At 43.9% G+C, this 19,085-nt stretch overlaps 1 protein-coding gene across 10 annotated transcripts in view; it reads right to left on the bottom strand.

Moving 5' to 3' along the window:
* Nucleotides 1-18,376, bottom strand: part of GPC5 (glypican 5) — an 846,827-nt gene extending 828,451 nt beyond the window's left edge. For all 10 annotated transcript variants that reach the window (XM_075423644.1, XM_075423689.1, XM_075423635.1 and 7 more), the window contains exon 1: nt 18,208-18,376. In XM_075423644.1, coding sequence (XP_075279759.1) covers nt 18,208-18,373 — 166 coding nt within the window. In that variant the 5' untranslated portion in view covers nt 18,374-18,376. The remainder of the gene's footprint in view (nt 1-18,207) is intronic.
* Between the last annotated feature and the right edge of the window lie 709 nt (nt 18,377-19,085).

The raw sequence follows: 19,085 nt of genomic DNA, 5'->3' as shown, positions 1-19,085 counted from the left end.
CCCACCCCTAAAATACTGAAGACTCCTCTCCTCTCATCCTACTTTTCTCACAAAATCATGGCATGCCCTGGAACAGTCCAAATCGCAGCCCAGCATAAAACAAAGCAGACGTATAAACTGCTACATCACTTAAGAGTAATATAATCATAGAATGGTAAGGGTTGGAAGGGACCTTGAAGATCATCTGGTTCCAACCCCCCTGCCACGGGCAGAGACACCTTCCACTAGTCCAGGTTGCTCAGAGCTCCATCCAACCTGGCCTTGAACACTTCCAGGGAGGGGGCAGCCACAGCTTCTCTGGGCAACCTGTGCCAGTGCCTCACCACCCTCATGGTGAAGTATTTCTTCCTAATATCTAATCTAAATCTTCCCTCTTTTAGTTTAAAGCTGTTTAATATCTGCAGGTTAGCTGCTCTGGGTACAGGTCTCTGCAGAGGGCAATTGCCGCAGAGCAGCTAAAACGCAATTAAAAGTGGGGAAGGGGCAGCAGTGGGAATGGACCAAGTCACAGGACCCCAAGCAACCACTTCAGATGCTTGTGCTTAATGCTAGCCACATCTAGGATTTAAAACTGGCAAAGGTGGAACTTCAAGTACATGAAAGTTTATTTTTCTGCAACTTTTAGCTGTAGCTCTTATGATGGTTGTTTAAAAGTTAAATCTTTTTATCAGGGCAGTGTTAATGGCTTCAGCAAACTTTGGTCCTGGAAAGAGATAGCAAGTTACTCAAGGCAATGGGTCAAGAGAACAGATTAGCGGTGCATGAGTCAAAACAAGAAACGTAAGGATTAAAGCTATGTTAACACTACCTGATCCAGGGATGAGTTATACTGCATGTATATAAAACACATACACCTTCAGGTGCAATAAGTTCAAAGCAAAACATGTCTAAGTTGGTATTGTTTAAGGAAATAAAACACTGAAACTTTCTATTAATCCTTTTAAATCCTCTCTAGTGATTAGCTACATTTGCTGCTATGCTGAATACTAATTAATTTAAATATCAGCTACAGTAAATGAGACTTTTAAAATAACTTACTGCTAAAACAGCAAGCAGCAAATGGAACTAATATACCACCCACCCACGAACAAATTAAAGGAATGATAAATAAACCTGCAGCAATATTTACTCATCATCCCAGAAAAGTCTATCCACAGGTATGGCACACAGTTCTCTCTCTCCCATTTAATTTTTTTTTCATTCTCAAAGAGTTTATCACACAAAGAATATCACACTACGAGACAAGCCAAGGTAGAGTCTGTAGTATGCCAGCAGCAACACACCTGACAAACACCATGAGGAAAAATGTTTCTACTGATAGCAATATTCACAGTATTGCATTACAACAGCATTTTCCCTTTTTGGTTACTGAATATTATCTTCCTCTTGTAACAAAAAACAACTCACTACTGTCGAAAAAAGGCAGGCAGCTATCTAGTCATGTCACTGACACTGTAAAAGAGAGGACCCATGTTATCATGTTGTTTGGACACATTTCAATGCCATACCAATTTCAGACTTACTGCATTCTTTATTCCCCTATATATGTTCTTTACTTTCTTTTCTATTTATATTTGCTTATTTAAAAATAGATTCTCTGTTTAATTTTTTTTCATTAATTGTGCATATGATTTCTCTTTACCAACCTTCAAACAAATCAGCAAAAAGCTCAAAAAGAAAGAATTAGTCACATAATCTGACCTATCTGTTTGTCTATTGGTCTCACGTTGACAAACCAACCAATTTTACAATTCTTTCCACTACTTGTTTATTCTTAAAACTCCAATTCTGCTGTTCTAGGAAAGTCTTTTATCTTCATGAAGAAGTTTCTAGCCAGCATGACTTATGAAGAAAGAGTGCAGGGGAGACAGAGGTCACTTGTGATGCCACAAATCTAAGACAGAGAGATTTTCTAACCCACATGCATGAATTCTGAGGTGTCTGGTACATCATTATTAATACTGCTGTTCAAACTTACATTTGGTGACTAATATATCTATTCATTGAAGTACAGATGAATTGGGACTCTGTAATGGAAATATTGTACTATGATAAAATATTTGTCCTATAAGATGGCCTCAAGAAATAGAAGCTGAACAGTTAGGCACAAATTCATCATTTCATCAACTCATCTAATCAGACTAGCATCTGGATCAAATTATGAACTCTTATGTTGCAGAAACCTCCAGGGCTATTAAAAATTTTATTATGTGGAATGTGTTAAATTCATGTCTGACCTTGTCCGAAGCCTGTCTTTGTCAAGAAACATGCTCAGCACCTATCTAAGAGACTAACACAGAAGCTAAAGCAGAACAACCATGAGTTTGGCTTTCCCTCAAAGCTGAATCAGTTTTACAGAGACAAAAACATTAACCAAATTATTTCATCTCTAGATATCCAGAAGATTACACACTGTTCCTATATTAGTCTAAAAAAGGTCTCTCCAGTCTTCCTGAAATGTGCTCCTTCAGTTCACCATTAGCGCTGAGACTCCTCAAGGTGGCTTTGGCTTCCAAATCCTTTTGTTCTACCAGATGCTGGAAGTAATCATTCTCACCATGCTCCTCTTGCTTCCAATTTCACAAAGCAGCCTAGCAACTCCAACCCACTCATCTCATGTGCGTCTCTTTCACAAATATTTGATAAAATTACATATTTATATAAAAATATAAACATTTATTTTCTAGCACAATTCTTCATAATTTTCATATTTCTTGATTTCACTTTTTAAGTTTAGCATGCATAACTATCCTTATTTTCTTCTTAACTTCAGAAAATTTTAAGAACAATTACAAGAGCCCAACAAATCTGTCAGAATAAGAAACACAGCAGTACTTTGAACTACAATTAAACACCAAAGGAGGATAAATTAATCTAGATTAATTTTACTAAGATTTGTCTACATTAGGACTTCCTTCTATTTTTCTTCACAAGTTGAAAACATTACGAAGAAAAGAGAACTATGCAGTGTCACACTGAAGACTCACACACTCTGCTACACTTTTCACAACTTGCTTCTCTGTAGTGATGGAGTGTCCAATATATATGGACAGCATATATGTAGCAGTGGTGCCCAGCGAAAGGACAAGGGGCAATGGGCACAAACTGAAGCATAGAAGTTCCACCTGAACATGAGGAAGAACTTCTTCCCTCTGAGGGTGACGGAGCCCTGGAACAGGCTGCCCAGGGAGGTTGTAGAGTCTCCTTCTCTGGAGATATTCAAGACCCGCCTGGACAAGGTCCTGTGCAGCCTGCTGTAGGTGGCCCTGCTTCGGCAGGGGGGTTGGACTAGATGACCCACAGAGGTCTCTTCCATCCCCAAACATTCTGTGATTCTGTGATTTATATTTTTCAGAGATGAACTTAGACAAAAAAGTTAGCATATCAATATGGAATATATTTTCAAGGCCACAAACAGAATTAATTAATTCATAAAGCACAGAAACTCTCAAAAGCAGAAAAACTTCAAAGCTTCAACTGTTAATTTTCAGGTGGAACATAATGAATACACTCAAGTCTGTTTTTCAGGGCAAAGTTAGCTATTTCAGCACAGCTGAAGTGAAAATCTCACTGAAAAGAATCAGAAGGATAAATAAAAAAATTAAAATTAGACACTGTCATATTTAACGTTATCAACAAGAATTTAGATTTTTCAGGTGTTCTCTAGGGACTCATAAGCAGAGATCAATCAAGGTCTTCATTGACTGATGTTTTGAACTAGGTCTATGATCTTAAATTCTACTCTGAAATACGAAATACATCTTTTTTAGAGCATCACAGAAGTGTTTCCATGGTATTCAAAGTATTATGAACAACTCTTCTGACTTTCTCTACAACATATGCCATTGGTTCGTTAAATGAAGAAGCAAGGTTTGCAAGTGCTTGGAGTAACTCTGATCCAAATGGAGCGCAGACAATGTCTTTTCTTTTCTTCATCTATAAACATCCTCTGCTTCTATTTCTCTTCTGGTTTTTTTTCGCATGTGTGTATGGGGGGGAGGGCGGAAATCAGCTATATGAGATTGGTAATTAACTACATTCCTTCAACTATTACTGAAGAGTCAGAGTAAAATCTTTGGCTTGTTGCCCCTTAGGGAAAAGTATGGCAGCAGCCACAAGGCAAGAAAGACAGCACAACAAAAACCCAGGTAATGAAGCAAGCCTTCAAAGTATTCAGAGTGCTCACTTGAAGCTGATAATTCATAACTTCTAATGTTCCCGCTACCTTTTTTTCAGCTCTGAGTTGTGTGCAGAAGGGCAATGCACAGCAATCAGAGAACATCAGGAGAGAAAAGGAGCTCCTGAATTTTAACCTTTTCAGCACCACAGTGGTGGGATCTCATAAGAATTTCATCTGTGACTAATGAAAGCAGGCGATGCTAAAACAGGTTCACCTACAGCAGCCTGCACAGGACCTTACCCAGGTGGGTTTTGAATATCTCCAGAGAAGGAGACTCCACAAACTCCCTGGGCAGCCTGTTCCAGGGCTCCTTTACCCTCAAAGTAAAGTTCTTCCTCGTGTTCAGATGGAACTTCCTATGCTTCAGTTTGTGCCTGTTGGCCCTTGTCCTGTCACTGGGCACCACTGAAAAGAGTTTGGCCCCATCCTCCTGACACCCATCCTTGAGATATTTAGAAGCATTTATAAGGCCCCCTCTCAGCCTTCTCTTCTTCAGGCTGAACAAGCCCAGTTCCCTCAGTCTTTCCTCATAGGAAAGATGCTCCAGTCCCCTCATCATCCTCATCAGCCCTCCACTGGACTCTCTCCAGTAGCTCCTCATCCTTCTTGAACTGGGGAGCCCAGAACTGGACACAGTACTCCAGATGGGGCCTCACTAGGGCAGAGTAGAGGGGAAGGAGAACCTCCCTCGACCTGCTGGCCACACTCCTCTTGATGCATCCCAGGATCCCATTGGCCTTCTTGGCAACGAGGGCACACTGCTGGCTCATGGTTAACTTGTCATCCACCAGCACTCCCAGGTCCCTCTCCACAGAGCTGCTCTCCAGCAGGTCCACCCCAAGCCTGTACTGGTGTATGGGGTTGTTCCTCCCCAGGTACAGGACCCTGCATTTGCCTTTGTTGAACCGCATCAGGTTCCTCTCTGACCAACTCTCCAGCCTGTCCAGGTCTCGCTGAATGGCAGCACAGCCTTCTGGTGTATCCACCACTCCTCCCAGTTTTGTGTCAACAGCAAACTTGCTGAGGGTACACACTCTGCCCCTTCATCCAGGTCACTGCGTAGTAAGTTAAACAAGACTGGGCCCAGTACTGACCCCTGGGGGACACCACTAGTTACTGGCCTCCAACTAGACTCTGAACCACTGATGACAACCCTCTGAGTTCTGCCATTCAGCCAGTTCTCAATCAACCTCATTGTCCACTCATCCAGACCACACTTCCTGAGCTTCCCTAGCAGGATGTTATGGGAGACAGTGTCGAAAGCCTTGCTGAAGTCGAGGTAGACAACATCCACTGTCCTCCCCTCATCTACCCAGCTGGTCATGCCACCATAGAAAGCTATCAGATTGGTCAGGCATGATTTCCCCTTGGTGAATCAACGTTGACTACTCCTGATAACCTTCTTTTCCTCCACTTGCTTAATGATGACATCCAGAATGAGCTGTTCCATCACCTTTCCAGGGAAGGAGGTAAGGCTGACCTGCCTGTAGTTTCTTGGATCCTCCTTCTTGCCCTTTTTGAAGATTGGAGTAACATTGGCTTTCCTCCAGTCCTCAGGCACCTCTCCTGTCCTCCAGGATCTTCCAAAGATGATGGAGAGTGGCTCAGCAATGACATCTGCCAGCTCCCTCAGCAATCATGGGTGCATATCATTGGAGCTCACAGATTTGTGGGTGTCGAGATTGCTTAAACAATCTCTCACACAATCCTCCTAAACCAAGGAAAGGTCATCCTTTCACCAGGCTCTCTCTCTTACCTCCAGGGACTGGGATTACGAGGGTCTGCCTTAGCAGTGAAGACTGAAGCAAAGAAGGAATTCAGTAACTCCGCCTTCTCTGCCTCCTCCGTCACCAGGGCACCCAACTCCTTCAGCAGCAGCCTCACATTTTCCCTAGTTCTCTGTTTGCTGCTGATGTACTTGAAGAAGCCCTCCTTGTTGTTTTTCACACCCCTTGCCAGATTAATTCCAGGTGGACCTTAGCCTTCCCTGTTGCTTCCCTGCATGCTCTGACAACATTTCTGTATTCCTCCCAAGTGACCTGTCCCTCTTTCTGCGTTCTGTAGACCTCTCTCTTCCATTTGAGCATTGCTAGAAGCTCCTTGCTCATCCATACAGGTCTCCTGCCACCTTTGCTTGATTCCTTACTCATGAGGATTCACCAATCTTGAGCACGGAGGAAGTCATGCTTGAATAGTGACCAGCTTTCTTGGACCCCCCTGTCCTCTAGCGCCCTGACCCACAGGGTTCCACCAAGCAGGTCCTTGAAGAGACCAAAGTCAGCTCTCCTGAAGTCCAAGGTTACGATACTATTTATTTCCCTGCTTCCTCCATTCAGGATCCTGAACTCCACCAGTTCATAGTCACTGCAGCCAAGGTTGCCCCCAACCTTCACATCCTCAACCAGTCCTTCTTTGCTTGTCAGTACAAGGTCCAGCAGCACACCTCCCCTCGTTGGCTCGATTCTGTCAGGTAATTTTAGGTCTTGGCTTTGTCTGGCTCTGGGCACATCTTAGCTGTGGGATGCGACAGCACTCCCCAGACAGGGTGTCCTCGCATGTGTGCTGGCCATGTTTCAGCTCCATCCTGAGCTCCAGAAATCTGGCATACCCCTCCAGCACAAGGGCAGGAAGATTTACTCACACAGGCTACGAGGGAGCTGGGGCAGACACTAGCCAGCGGATGAGCAGAACTACAGGGTCCTGCCGTGCAGTTTTCATACAACATCTCTATTTCCCCCTCTCTCCTTGTGTAATTTCAGGACTAGTATACATTTTGGTGTAGTTGTTATTGTAGCAAAGATTAATTCACTGATGGTAAAAAGGGGAAAGTGCTATAGTTGTTTAGCTTCTAGCACTGATTAAAGTCAGTGACATTAAATACATACAGAGATATCATGCTTTTCCGCTGAACCCCTTCCCTGAAAATGTTAAACCGTCTATCCTCTTCATTGGCTTTAGGCTCTAGATTTCCTAATCAGAACTAATTTTCGTTCTTTTTGACCTTCATTTGAGAACACACCACAGCAAGGTCATTACGTTTAACTCAACTCTATTCCTAGTGCAGAATAAAAAGAGAAAAAAAAGAATGCCATGTTTTTCTGTTGCTATCCTCTGTTGTAACATACACCAATTCATTTCATTAGCAACATAAAAGCATTCACATTTTACAGGGCTGAATCAGATTAGTTACTAAATTTTTAGAGGTTATTTCTTTTAATTAAAAATTTCTTGAAACTACAATTTTTTCTCAAATTTTACCTAAAAAAGAACAAGTAAAGCACAATTTAGGCATTATGTGACATGTTTTAATTTAAGTTAATGCTTTTTATGATTATTTAAAACTAATTTAATTTATTCTTTTTCACGTAACCTATTTATTACATTAAATATGCAATAAAACATTCAGCACCCCTGGCAAAGCAGTCACTTCAGAAAAAAAAAAAATCACCATAAGGTTGATCAAACACAAGAAGAGGTTGCCCTGAAAGGTCACGGAGTCTCTGTCATTGGAGACTGGACACGGTCCTGAGTAACCTGCTATAGCTGACCCTGCTTTGAGCAGGGGACTCCCCAAAAGCATCTCCAGAGATGCCTTCCCCCCTCAGCTGTTCTGTCATCTGTGACAACAGCAGCTGTTAATACCAGGAAGGTGCACCAAAACCACAGAAGTGCCTGAGAGAGTCCTTTGCCCAAAGCTCATCGAACTGAAGAGGAAGGCGGCCATTAGCTGTGTCAAACATTAACTGGGGAATTACAAGTAATTTGAAACAAAGGAGTGACCTTGGCAAGAAGCACAAACATTTGTGACAGCCAGGAGCGATGGTGGAGAGGAAGCAGCAGGCATCAGAGGGGGTCTGTCCCTGCCGGCAGCGTCCCCGGGACACCCCAATGCCTGCCCAGGCCGGGCAGCGCAGCCTCCCCGTGGGGTGCCAGGAGCAGCCAGCAGTTGGCTGACGGAGTGGGGGCAGCAGGCAGGCAGGGACCCCACCCTGGGGCGCGGGGACACCTCCTCACCAGGGGATGCACACAAAGCTGGGGCAGCCATGTCTCCCACAGGAGGAGTGTGCACCCAGGGGAGCCTGCACAGCCGGTGTTGGGTTTGTGTATAACCGTGGCGGGGAGAGCAGACTAGAAAGTTTGGAATTAGTTAAAGGAAGGTGCTCAGAAATCTTCAGCTGTTTATTAAAATTTTGTGTCTAGTACAGTGTTTATCTCTTGTATTACTGATATCAATCCTGAATGTATAATTAACTGATTGACAGGTGTCTTTAGCAAACCAGTAAACAACTCTCATCCTGATTTGTCTTAGACTATTTGTACTGAGCAGCTTTTCCCTGTAAGTATCACATACAGCACTTTGGCTTTTACAACCACGGGTCCCTCTTTAAGGAAGGAAAGCGGAGTTAGTGGAAGACAGAATGCGTTTGACAGAGTGGAGTAAGAGCAACTTCACCACGAGGCTGGCCAGCCTGGCGAGGAGGGCTTTGACGCAGGCATCTCAGGGGGATGTTGATAACTGTTTGCAAGCAAGCACGGGAAGGGAGGTCAGCAATGGCAAGCATACGTGGCCCAGAGATGGGTGCAAAAGAGCCCTTAGGAAGGATAAAGCATGGTGAAAGGGGGCCCAGCTCCAGTGCAGGTACACAAATGCACTCAGCCCACGCGTGAGGCTACACTGAATGTAACGGTATCTGGCCCATTAAGTTGCCTGGTTGCGGACTATTCAGTATAAAAGAAATAGCAAGCAACAAGGAAAATGACAAATTAAATTAACACAGGCACACAAACACTAAAAACCAGGTGATAACAGGGACAGTAACAAAGACCGGAACTCATCAGCCACTGACTGCTGGGTTACGAAGGAACTCAAGAGTCTTTTAAGAGTGGGTCAGCCTGAACATAGTAACTGATGAGGAAGGGGAAACAAGACAAACTTGAGCATTGTTGGATGCTTTGGACTGTGGGAAATTTATTGTAGGATACCAGAAGGGGTTTGTGGGACTGCACAAAACTTACTATGGAATGTTGAGGGTAAGAGCGAAAGGTGGGGAAAAGGTGGGATGAGAGGAGAAACAAGAATGAGAAAACAGAAGGGAAGTGGGGATAAAAGGGGCTGCACACACGTAACCAAGGCCGTTGGTACACTTGCTTCACTGTGCCCTGCACCCGATCATTGCGGTCTACCCTATCTTCTTAACAAACACCTTTCTCTTAACTAACTTCTACATACAACTTCACTCTGGCCTATTCATAAGTGCTGCAAGATCTACACAGCAGCAACTGCAGAGACCAGGGACTATGTGCGTGCTTAGGTTTGAGAGGTCTAAATGCCAGAAACAGGACGTGTTTATAATTCCCTGCTGAATTTAATCCTGTGTGTGTTTATAGAACTGTAACAGCCACTGAGTAGGAGGAGGCCTGGCTCTGCAAAGACTGAGCCAGTGGTGACTAGTGAGACCCAGAGTCCAGACACGGGTAACGGGGAGACCGAGAGCCTTGTGCCAATACTCAAGGGATCTGCAACTATGGAGCAGCCTGTGAGACAAATGTGCGACTGCACCCATCTATTCACTAGCAAACATCAAACTGGACTAACTTGACAGAGAGGAGAGCAGGAGCGGATTGGCACAGCAGTTAAGGTGAATCAGTCATGGATATTAGACTGGGAGGCTGCAATGCTGACATTTAAGGGATCCATGAACGTGGGTGTGCTTGTGATTTGGAGAGGGAGGGTGTATTTTCACTAGCGAACTTCACTAGTGAACTCTCATTGTGCACGTAGCTGTGCTTCAGGCACCAGGAGGAATTTCCAGGAGCAGCATCTGCTGAATTTGGCAGTTCCTATGACATCCTTAATACAGGGAAACAAACAGGCAAAGCTGGAGCTCTGCACATGCCCGAAAGAACCAGATACAGTTGGAATAACTGAGACATGGTGAAACAGCTTCAATGACCACCGTGCAGCAATGGACAGATAGAGGTTTGTCAGGAAAGATCAGCAAAGAAGGGCCAAAGGACTTGAGGGTGTTGGTTGACCAGAATATTAATGTCAACAGGCAATGTGTGCTCGCAGCCCAGAAGGCCAACAGTATCTTCGGCTGCATCAAGATAAGTGTGGCCAGTAAGGCAAGGGAGGTGATTCTGCCCTCTGCTCTGGTAAGACCCCATCTGCAGTCTTGCATCCAGCTCTGGAGCCCTCAGCACAGGAAAGACATGGACCTGTTAGAGCGGGTCCAGAGGAGGGCCACAAAAATGATCAGAGGGCTGGAACACCTCTCCTAAGGAAAGGCTGAGAGAGTTGGGGCTCTTCAGCCTGCAGAAGAGAAGGCTCCAGGGGCACCTCATTGCAGCATTCCAGTACCTGAAGGGGCCTACAAGCAAGCTGGAGAGGTACTTTTTACAAGGGCTTGTAGTGATAGGACAACGGGCAACCTTTAAATTGAAAGAGGGTAGATTTAGATTAGATGTAAGAAATTAATTCTTTACTGTGAGGGTGGTGAGGCACTGGAACAGGTTGCCCAGAGAAGCTGTGGATACCCCCTCCCTGGAAGTGTTCAAGGCCAGGTGAGATGGGGCTTTGAGCAATCTGGTGTAGTGGAAAGTGTCCCTGCCCATGGTGCGGGGCTGGAACTAGATGACCTTTAAAGACAAATGGCCCCACTCCTCCTCCTGTCTCTTAGCTTCCATTGCTCAGCAGACATCATACAGTACGGAATATCCCTTTGGTCAGTTTAGGTCAGTTGCCCTGGCTATGTCCCCTCCCAAGATCTTGCCCTCCCCCAGCCTATGGGTGAGGAGGCAAATATTGGAGAGACAGCCTTGATGCTGTGCGAGCCCTGGTCAGTAGCAACCCAAACACTGGTGTGCTATCACCACCTTTTTAGCTATGAATACAAAGCACAGCACTGTGAGGGCTGTTATGGGGAAAACTAACCCCATCTCAGCCAGACCCAACACAAGTAGCTACACATAAATGTCCTTCCTCTGCTCGGAACTGAAAATGTAAGAGACAAAACTTGGTGAAGTGTTATTATCAAGTTGCCTCAAATGCAAATAACTTTGTTTTGCATACAGCATCATTGTAGTCAATGGTATTGTTGTACAATAAACCATAATTTCATGATCAGAAGTGTGTAGCCGAGCTGTCAAACCAAGGAAAAATTAGAACTTGTGATCACTATTCCCCATTCTCCTACTGACTTGAGATGTGTCTCACAAGTAAATAGCAGTTTTTATTTCTTAGAAGCAATGATCTCCTCCTTCCTACACGATTCAGAAAAGTAAATCTTGCACAAAACCTTTGTGTTACTTTTCCAATATGTATAACCTTTCCACTACTACATTTTAGTTGTTAACAAATAATATACACATCTGCTCACATGCAGTTCAATGCATATATAAGCACAGACATGCATAATACTTGTTTCGTATTAAACAACCTAAAGATTAGCTTTATTACCCAAACTGTGCTTAATATTTTAAACAAACGTTAGGCACTATTTAGCTTTCAAACCTTCTGGAGTTTACCTCTTGTAAAGCAGGAGCTATATATGAAATTTTCACTAGGCTTATTAGGGGCTTTAGTATAGCTTCAAGAAGCCGTTTAGACTTTTAGTAACACTCTAAAATAATAATTAATATTTGTTCATGGTTTCAGCTGACTGTTCAATATTCTTTTATTCATTTGATTTTATAGTAAATACTTTCTTTAAGCAGCATCTTTGTAACATGGATATTATTCCCAACCCTAAGGGAACTTTGTTTTATACTTAAAGACTGTTAATCACATATATATAAAGTACAATTTATTGACCTACTTCTGTTCCAGCTCATTAAACACAGCTACTTTCAATGGTCAGGATAAAGTAACCAAATACAACAAGCAAAAGAACCCAAATGACTAAAAACGGAGTAGTTACTCCAAATCAACAGAGTGGTTTTGTAGTTGTTTCTTTATAAAGCTACAGAACAAGCAACAACTTACAGATAATGTTTCAGAAGAGGGTATGTAAACCAGTCAGTGAAACAGGTCATTCCATTTCAGTACAACCAATGTTAAAAAACCCACACACTTATTTTCTGTGTTTTCACATCTAAAAATCTTCCTGTCTTCCACAAGAATGGGTTTGTCAATAAACAATTATTTTGAAACACAGTGAGAAAACACTTTCTGCTCCAATTAGGAATATTGGCTCATTTCAGTACCAAATTTTTAAGGCTCTACACTGCCAAGTATTTTTAGACAAGATCACAGAGCAGCAAGAAGTAGAAATAACTCAGCCTGTAATAAATATATATTAACATAAACAGTTACAGCATAGGAAAGGTTTTACAACTGAAAACAATCTAGATGGCTGTAGAAAAGACAGTTCAGCAAAAATAAAATGTAGTCATTCAGAGGTATATGTTATATAGATATATAGTTATATGTATATAGAAGATCTAGAGTTGATTTCAAACTTTCATTCATGGTCTCAGCCATACACATTCATATTTTCAGTACCTAGAGATAAACAAATGCTGACAGGATGAGGATGTTGATTACCAGCAAGAGAAAATACCAGATGTGTGGTAAATTTCTGCCTGTCTACTTAGACACTTATTTCCACGAGATCAAATCCAGAGCCTGAAAAATCGCAAAACAGATTTAGGATTGTAACAATAAACAGTCTTTTAAAAGGCAGCACTGAAATGCCATAGGGCCTGGAAGCAGTTGTTCAAACCAGTGGCTTACTGCAAAGTAGATCTGCAACCTGTACCAGACATGAGTCCTTCTGATGCTTGCCCTTTAATATTTGTTAACTTATTTTTGTTATAGGCGCCACCCCAGACTTAGCATTAATCACCATGACTATGACTGCTACAAAGGTCCTTCAGCACTGCTAAGTAAGAGAGGCAGGGAGCAGCCTCAAGCACCCGGCCCTGACTGTCCCTAGTGTTGAACTATCACCTTACTCCTTTCCACGGCTCCGTTGAGATGGCACCAGGATTTCTCTCCACGCAGTGGCAAGCTGCACTTCTAGAGACAGTGCGTTCTGCACACTGCTTTCAGCAGACACCGCAGGCAACACTGTAGTACAGGTTTGGTTCCTTCCTAACACCCTCTAAGACCACCCTCCTACTAGCAGGCACCCTAGCAAGGTAGCAGCATCCCTCCACACACCCACGCTCCAGCTCACGGCACAAAACATGCACCCATGCTACACTACAATCGCTGCCTGCGAAAAGCCTTCCTATTTTTAAGACTGTTTGAATTCAGGGGGAAGAGGACCCCCAAAATCCATAGTGCATTGGCATTACAAAAGCATCATATGGGATCTAGAGAAGAATCAAGGTCAAACACCACTGAGTGAGGACAGTCAGTCCCTTCTATGGGACACCAGCCTTAAGCAACATAGACATGAGCCAACCTATTCCACTCAGCATGAGGACCAGGAGTTGGTCCCCTGTACTCCATTTAGCATACGCACATCGCCTTCCAGGTCACCCCAGCCAGATCAAGCACCGCTGACTTCCTTGAGAAGCTGAAATATGGGAGACAGAGATGTGGAAAATTCTACATAGCTGAGTCCATTTTTTTGGTCTTTTTAATCCCAGAACATTTTAAGAATTGTTTCACAGTAATCATTTTGTGGATCCAGCGGTGAAATACTACTTGCATTCAGGAACCAACAGTGTATGTTCATGTACACAAAAAAGTATGTTGTAGGCAACAGCCCTCACAAAAACAGATGTGATATAAGGAACGTCAATAACTAATACAACAGAGGAAGTCACTTTATGTCTCTATCTAAAACCTTTTCCGTAGATCTGAACGTCAGTTAGACAAACAGAGCAACTAGAAGTGCCCCTGCCTGCACATACGAAAAAGAAAAAAAAAAAAAAAAATCTCGATGTGACTTCAGATAGAACCAAAACCCAAATTACCTGAATGTAACTCATACTAGAAACCCACATTAAAATTCAAAGATCATTTTTGACTAGCAACAAAGTAATCTTATCTAGATTTTAAACTGACTTCTATTGTTGTTTAAGCTGAATTAGCAAGAATATTTGAACTTGAATTAACAAAAGAGTATTACACACCAACTTTTTCTGAGATTGTGTCATCCTTCAAGAACAGCTTGTCTCATTTATTCAACTGCATATGCATAATGATTCTCTATCAAAAAGCCTTTGTAATAAAAATTATACTAATCAGAGTCTTCACTCCTTATTATGCTTCTTGTTCTAAAACTGCATACACGACCTCTCAAAGGTTGCTGAAAAGAAGCCTAGATTTATTCAGGGGGAAATGACCCAAAAAAACCTGCTGAGAATCTGGAAAAATATCTCCAGCAATTTTTCCCACTTCACCAGGAAATGTTTGATTCTACAGTTCCAGCAAATGTAACATTTTTCAGTAAGCCACGGAATCCAGCTTTTTGACGGAAATAGAAGCCTGACAGTTTGTTCACTGATGCACCGACCGGAAGCCCTTTGTCAACAAGACAAGGGTGACTGGTTTACTGTCCATCCTATTCTGCTGTTCTACGTATTCTGAGAGCAGGAAACCAGAGAAGAAATCTTTTTTGCAAGCAAGAGAACAAGGAGAGTTGAGAGCTCCCATTTAATCTGTCTGAAGACTGAGCTGCTGACATCAGCTAAAAGCTCTAGCTTTATTGGCATATATGGGGTCAATGAGCAGAATTCTTCAATGAGTACAATTCTTCAAGAAAGTTGTTTAGGTTACGATACCAGAAATTGAACATAGGAAATACAAATACACAGAAAGAAGTATTTTGTAGACCACAACTACTTTTTTTTTTTAAATAATCCAAGTTACATATATATCCATGAAAACAAAAAACTCCCAAACCAAACCTTTGAGGCCTTTTTATATTTAATTCACACTTTGCATACTGTTTGCTTCTCCATACAATGAAAATGGTCTTTTAGGATTTCTAAGTATTTGGGTTTTTCTGCACAGTGCCAACAACACTGCACTTGTAGCACAGAACCAGACAGGACAAAGCAAAGCATTTTTGCAACTAATACTTAAAATCAGTACAAAAGTGATAAATGTTTCAATATAGCATGTGACAGAGCTGAGCATCATTCTGTACTACAGCTGTAGGCAGAAATCACTGCTACAAAAGATTGAGCAGTTAGTCTGGGGAACAGCAATAAAAACCTTGGTTTTGTTAAGGATACTCATCTTTCTCAATGCTTAGTTGCCAGTTTCAACACCATGATATCCTGTGTTATGTAAATGGTAACAAAAACTCAAATTTGTGGTTCCTGTATCCCTCAAGATCATCTTTGTCCATGTATCTAGCATTTTTGCACATGATGACAGAGGTATTTTTGCTCCCTTAGAGACATGAGCTACATAAAATCACTGCAAAACTAATATAAAACAATGCATTTTTTTGAGCTAACGTATACTCAAAATATAGGCACCAGGCAGTCCCTGATAGAAACAGAATTATAATTTTCATGATTCACTGATATAAGGTTGTTTAGTTTTTATTCCCACGAAGAAGAGGAAGAAACACAACTGTGAATGTTAAAGTTTTTTATTTTAATATATGCAACAAAAACGAGGCCAATATAACACAACTTCTTCCCTATAATTTTACTGACTGTAGAGGTAGCCTTCCACTGTATACAAATCCGTACACCAAGTACCATTCCCACTTAAAAGCTGTGGTTCAGCTTAAGACATTTAAATGAAGGTGTCCTTATACAAGCTAGGTCTAAATTACCATTACAATACAGGAAAAAATGCAATACAATAGAGAGGAAGGACCTAGGCAGCTTGCTCTGAAGCTGACGCCTAACATTTGAAAGCCGATAGCTCCTGGACACCACAGGCTGCGCTGACCACACAGTGCCACTGCCCACAGGGAGCATCCGAGACGCCAAAGGCATCCCACCCGCAGCCCACTGCCACTCCAGAAGGATGCCAGTCCCCCAGAGGCTTCACATCTGCTGGCCCCACGGGGATATTCCAGAGACTCCAGGGAAACTGAAATGGTGCCAGATGCCTAGGTTTAAGCAACAGAATTAAGCCTTATAGAGACAGATTTCACACCTATTTTCACAAGTGGACACCCACAGAAAGTGTTTATGTGTGTGTGTGTGCATTACAAATGTATTTCTAAGTGCCATCAGAAAAAGTTTTAAAATATTTTTCACTTCTTGCCTCAAAAAAAAGGCTTAATAGAGAAGATCAGCAGCGAAAGTGACGTTTCTTTCCTCATTGCATTATGTTTCCAGCCTACGAATACCTTTAATCACACCTAAACCTTCTAAAATACTCATTTAATCCCCATTTTCTGGTCATCTCCAATTCTGAATAGATTTTACTGTTTGCAATTATTTGTTTCGTGCACCTCAGAGACCAAAGCAACTCAGAGCAGGAATTCTGACGCTCGCACTCGGCTCCTTGAGGGCCAGTGTTTTCCGGGCTGGCCGCCGCAATGAGACTTCCTCAAAAAGCCAAACAGGCTGCTGACCACGCAGCCATATCCCACCTCCTGCTGACCGCTGCTTGCAGGGGCAGCACCGGACAAAGGAATTCTTTTATTACTCTTATAATTCAAAATCAGCTTTTGCTTCAGGAACAGGAAGTACAGAAGAGTCAAAAGAAGAAAATGAGAGTGGTGTTATAAAAGTGTTATAGGGGAAGGGAGGAAATCAGGGAGCTGGGCAGAAGGAATATACATAAGGTGCCATAGTTCTTTCCTCTTGAGGCAACGTGTTTGCTCCCTAACCCCAGTATACAAGTGAAGGTATGTTATCAAAATAAATGACAATGGCAGAGAAAGTGCAATAGTTATGCTAGACTACAGAATGAGAAGAACGTAGAGAAACCAATACTGTATCATTCATAATAATGTTATTTGCACAAACAATAAGCACAAAACATTTAAATCACTGACAGGGCTTTGACTCAGATTTCACTTTGCAGACATCTTAATTTGCACAGTACCTATCTAATCAGGCTTTCGTAGCAAAGTGTTTATTTTCTTTTTAGTGAAGACAATAAAAAAATCTTTAGTGAAGGACAACGTAAGAAGACAATGCATGTTGTCAAACGTAATGGTAACCTAAATATAGCACTTTGGTTTGTAAATTGCACATTGCAATATCAAGCGTGTTAGGTTTCGGATTATGTGTTATGTTTAAAAGCAGAGTCATGAAAAAGCTCTATCCTTTAGGAATAAACATAGTATGCCTTACCTCAACTTGCAGAGTTAATAAAAACTATACAGATTACCTTAAAAAAGGAAGAGGCTATTGATATTTTAAAGTGAATGGGATGTTAATTCAGCTTTTGTTGCACTGAGCAGTCATTTTCTGTCAGGAAAGCATTGACTCACAGTTACCTGTTCACTTGTCATCTAAATACGAAGACACTATATGTATGTTAAAAAAAAAAAAAAAAAAGTACTTTCCAACCCTATATCCCTAACCATAAAAACATCTGCATTTTAATTTTGTGACTAGCACCACTGAGATGACCGAGGTTCTCAGGAGGCTGGAAACAAACCCCTAATCCAAGCAGGTACGTCTTCTTGCCTGCACGCTTTGCCACGTCGTTTGGCATCCGCTTAAAAAAAAGTTTCCCTGTTGGTACAAATGCCGGGATACACTCCAACTGCCGCTACTTCAGACATGGCTTTCCCGGGGGTTCTATTCAGCCGCCGCTGCAGGCAGACACCCAGCAGAGCAGACGCGCAGATCCACGGCCCGCAGTGCCGTGAACCTCCCCCGTTTCACACGGGAGAGACCCCACCGGCCCAGGGCGCGGCAGCGGGCGCGGGGGAGGTCGGGCAGGTGCCGGTGCGCTCCGGCCTCGACAGAGCCCGAGAACGGCACCTTCCCCCGACTGGGGAGCCGGGCAGCCCCCCCTCCGCCACGGCAGCGGCTCCCCCGGCCCCCGGCGCGGCCGCGGAGCCGGGTCCGGCCGGCACCGAATTCCCACCCGCCGCCCCCGCCGCGCCCCGCGCCTGCTGCCCCCCGGCAAGCTCTCCCCTCACCTTCCCGCGGGGACTCCGGGATCCCTCTGACGGGGCCGAGCTGCCGCAGCCGGAAAACTTTCCGGACGCCCTCGCAGCTCGGCGGCGGCTCCGCCAGCCCCGCGGCGGCGGCCAGCAGCAGGGCGGCCCGCAGCCGGGCGCCGAGCCGCAGGCTCCTTCCCGCCATGGCCCGCCGGCCGCCCCCGAGCCTCCGCCCCCGAGCCGCCCCCGCCGCCGCGGGGGGAGCCGCCAGCGCCGCCCCCGCCGGGACCCTCCCCCGGCCCGGCCCCGCCGGCTCCCCGGCGCCGGGGGCGGCAGCGGGAGGGCGCTGCCCAGCGCCGGTGCCTTCACACCGCCCCGTCGGGGCGTGGGGTGGGCACGGCCCCTTTGGGGGGAGGCTGGGGGAGGGGCCCCACCAGCTTCCTCGGCGCCAGAGTCAAGAATCCTCTCCACGCACAAACTTCTTGCACCTTACCCCTCACAGCTGGAAACTGTTCCTGGTGGTCACTCGGCACCGCACAGCATCACGTCAGTCTGTCCCAGCTTTCACTTTAAAATAAATCTTTTATCCGTGGCAGCAATTTCCACAAGACTGCAACGATAGTTCTACATGTGAATCATTCTATGCATCCACCTGAACACAGGTAACGAACTGACACATCAGTTATTAAAACTTGCACTAGAGATCAACCATTTCACTGCTGAGCAAGGCAATAACAGCATGGCGTTACATTAACGTTACCCAGTCTCCCGAGTGACAGCTCACAACAAGGGGAGAGGACCAGTAAGTCCCTTTTCTCAGTCACCTGTACTCCTGGACTTGGCAAGTCCCTTCTGTCAGCAAGTTCCAACATGCGTTATGTGAAATGTCCCTTAACAGAATTCGTTCTACTGTTCTT

This window comes from Opisthocomus hoazin, chromosome 1 (genome assembly GCF_030867145.1).
Source record: "Opisthocomus hoazin isolate bOpiHoa1 chromosome 1, bOpiHoa1.hap1, whole genome shotgun sequence".
Classification (NCBI taxonomy): Eukaryota; Metazoa; Chordata; class Aves; order Opisthocomiformes; family Opisthocomidae; genus Opisthocomus; species Opisthocomus hoazin.
This window is presented reverse-complemented; position numbering and strand designations above follow the sequence as displayed.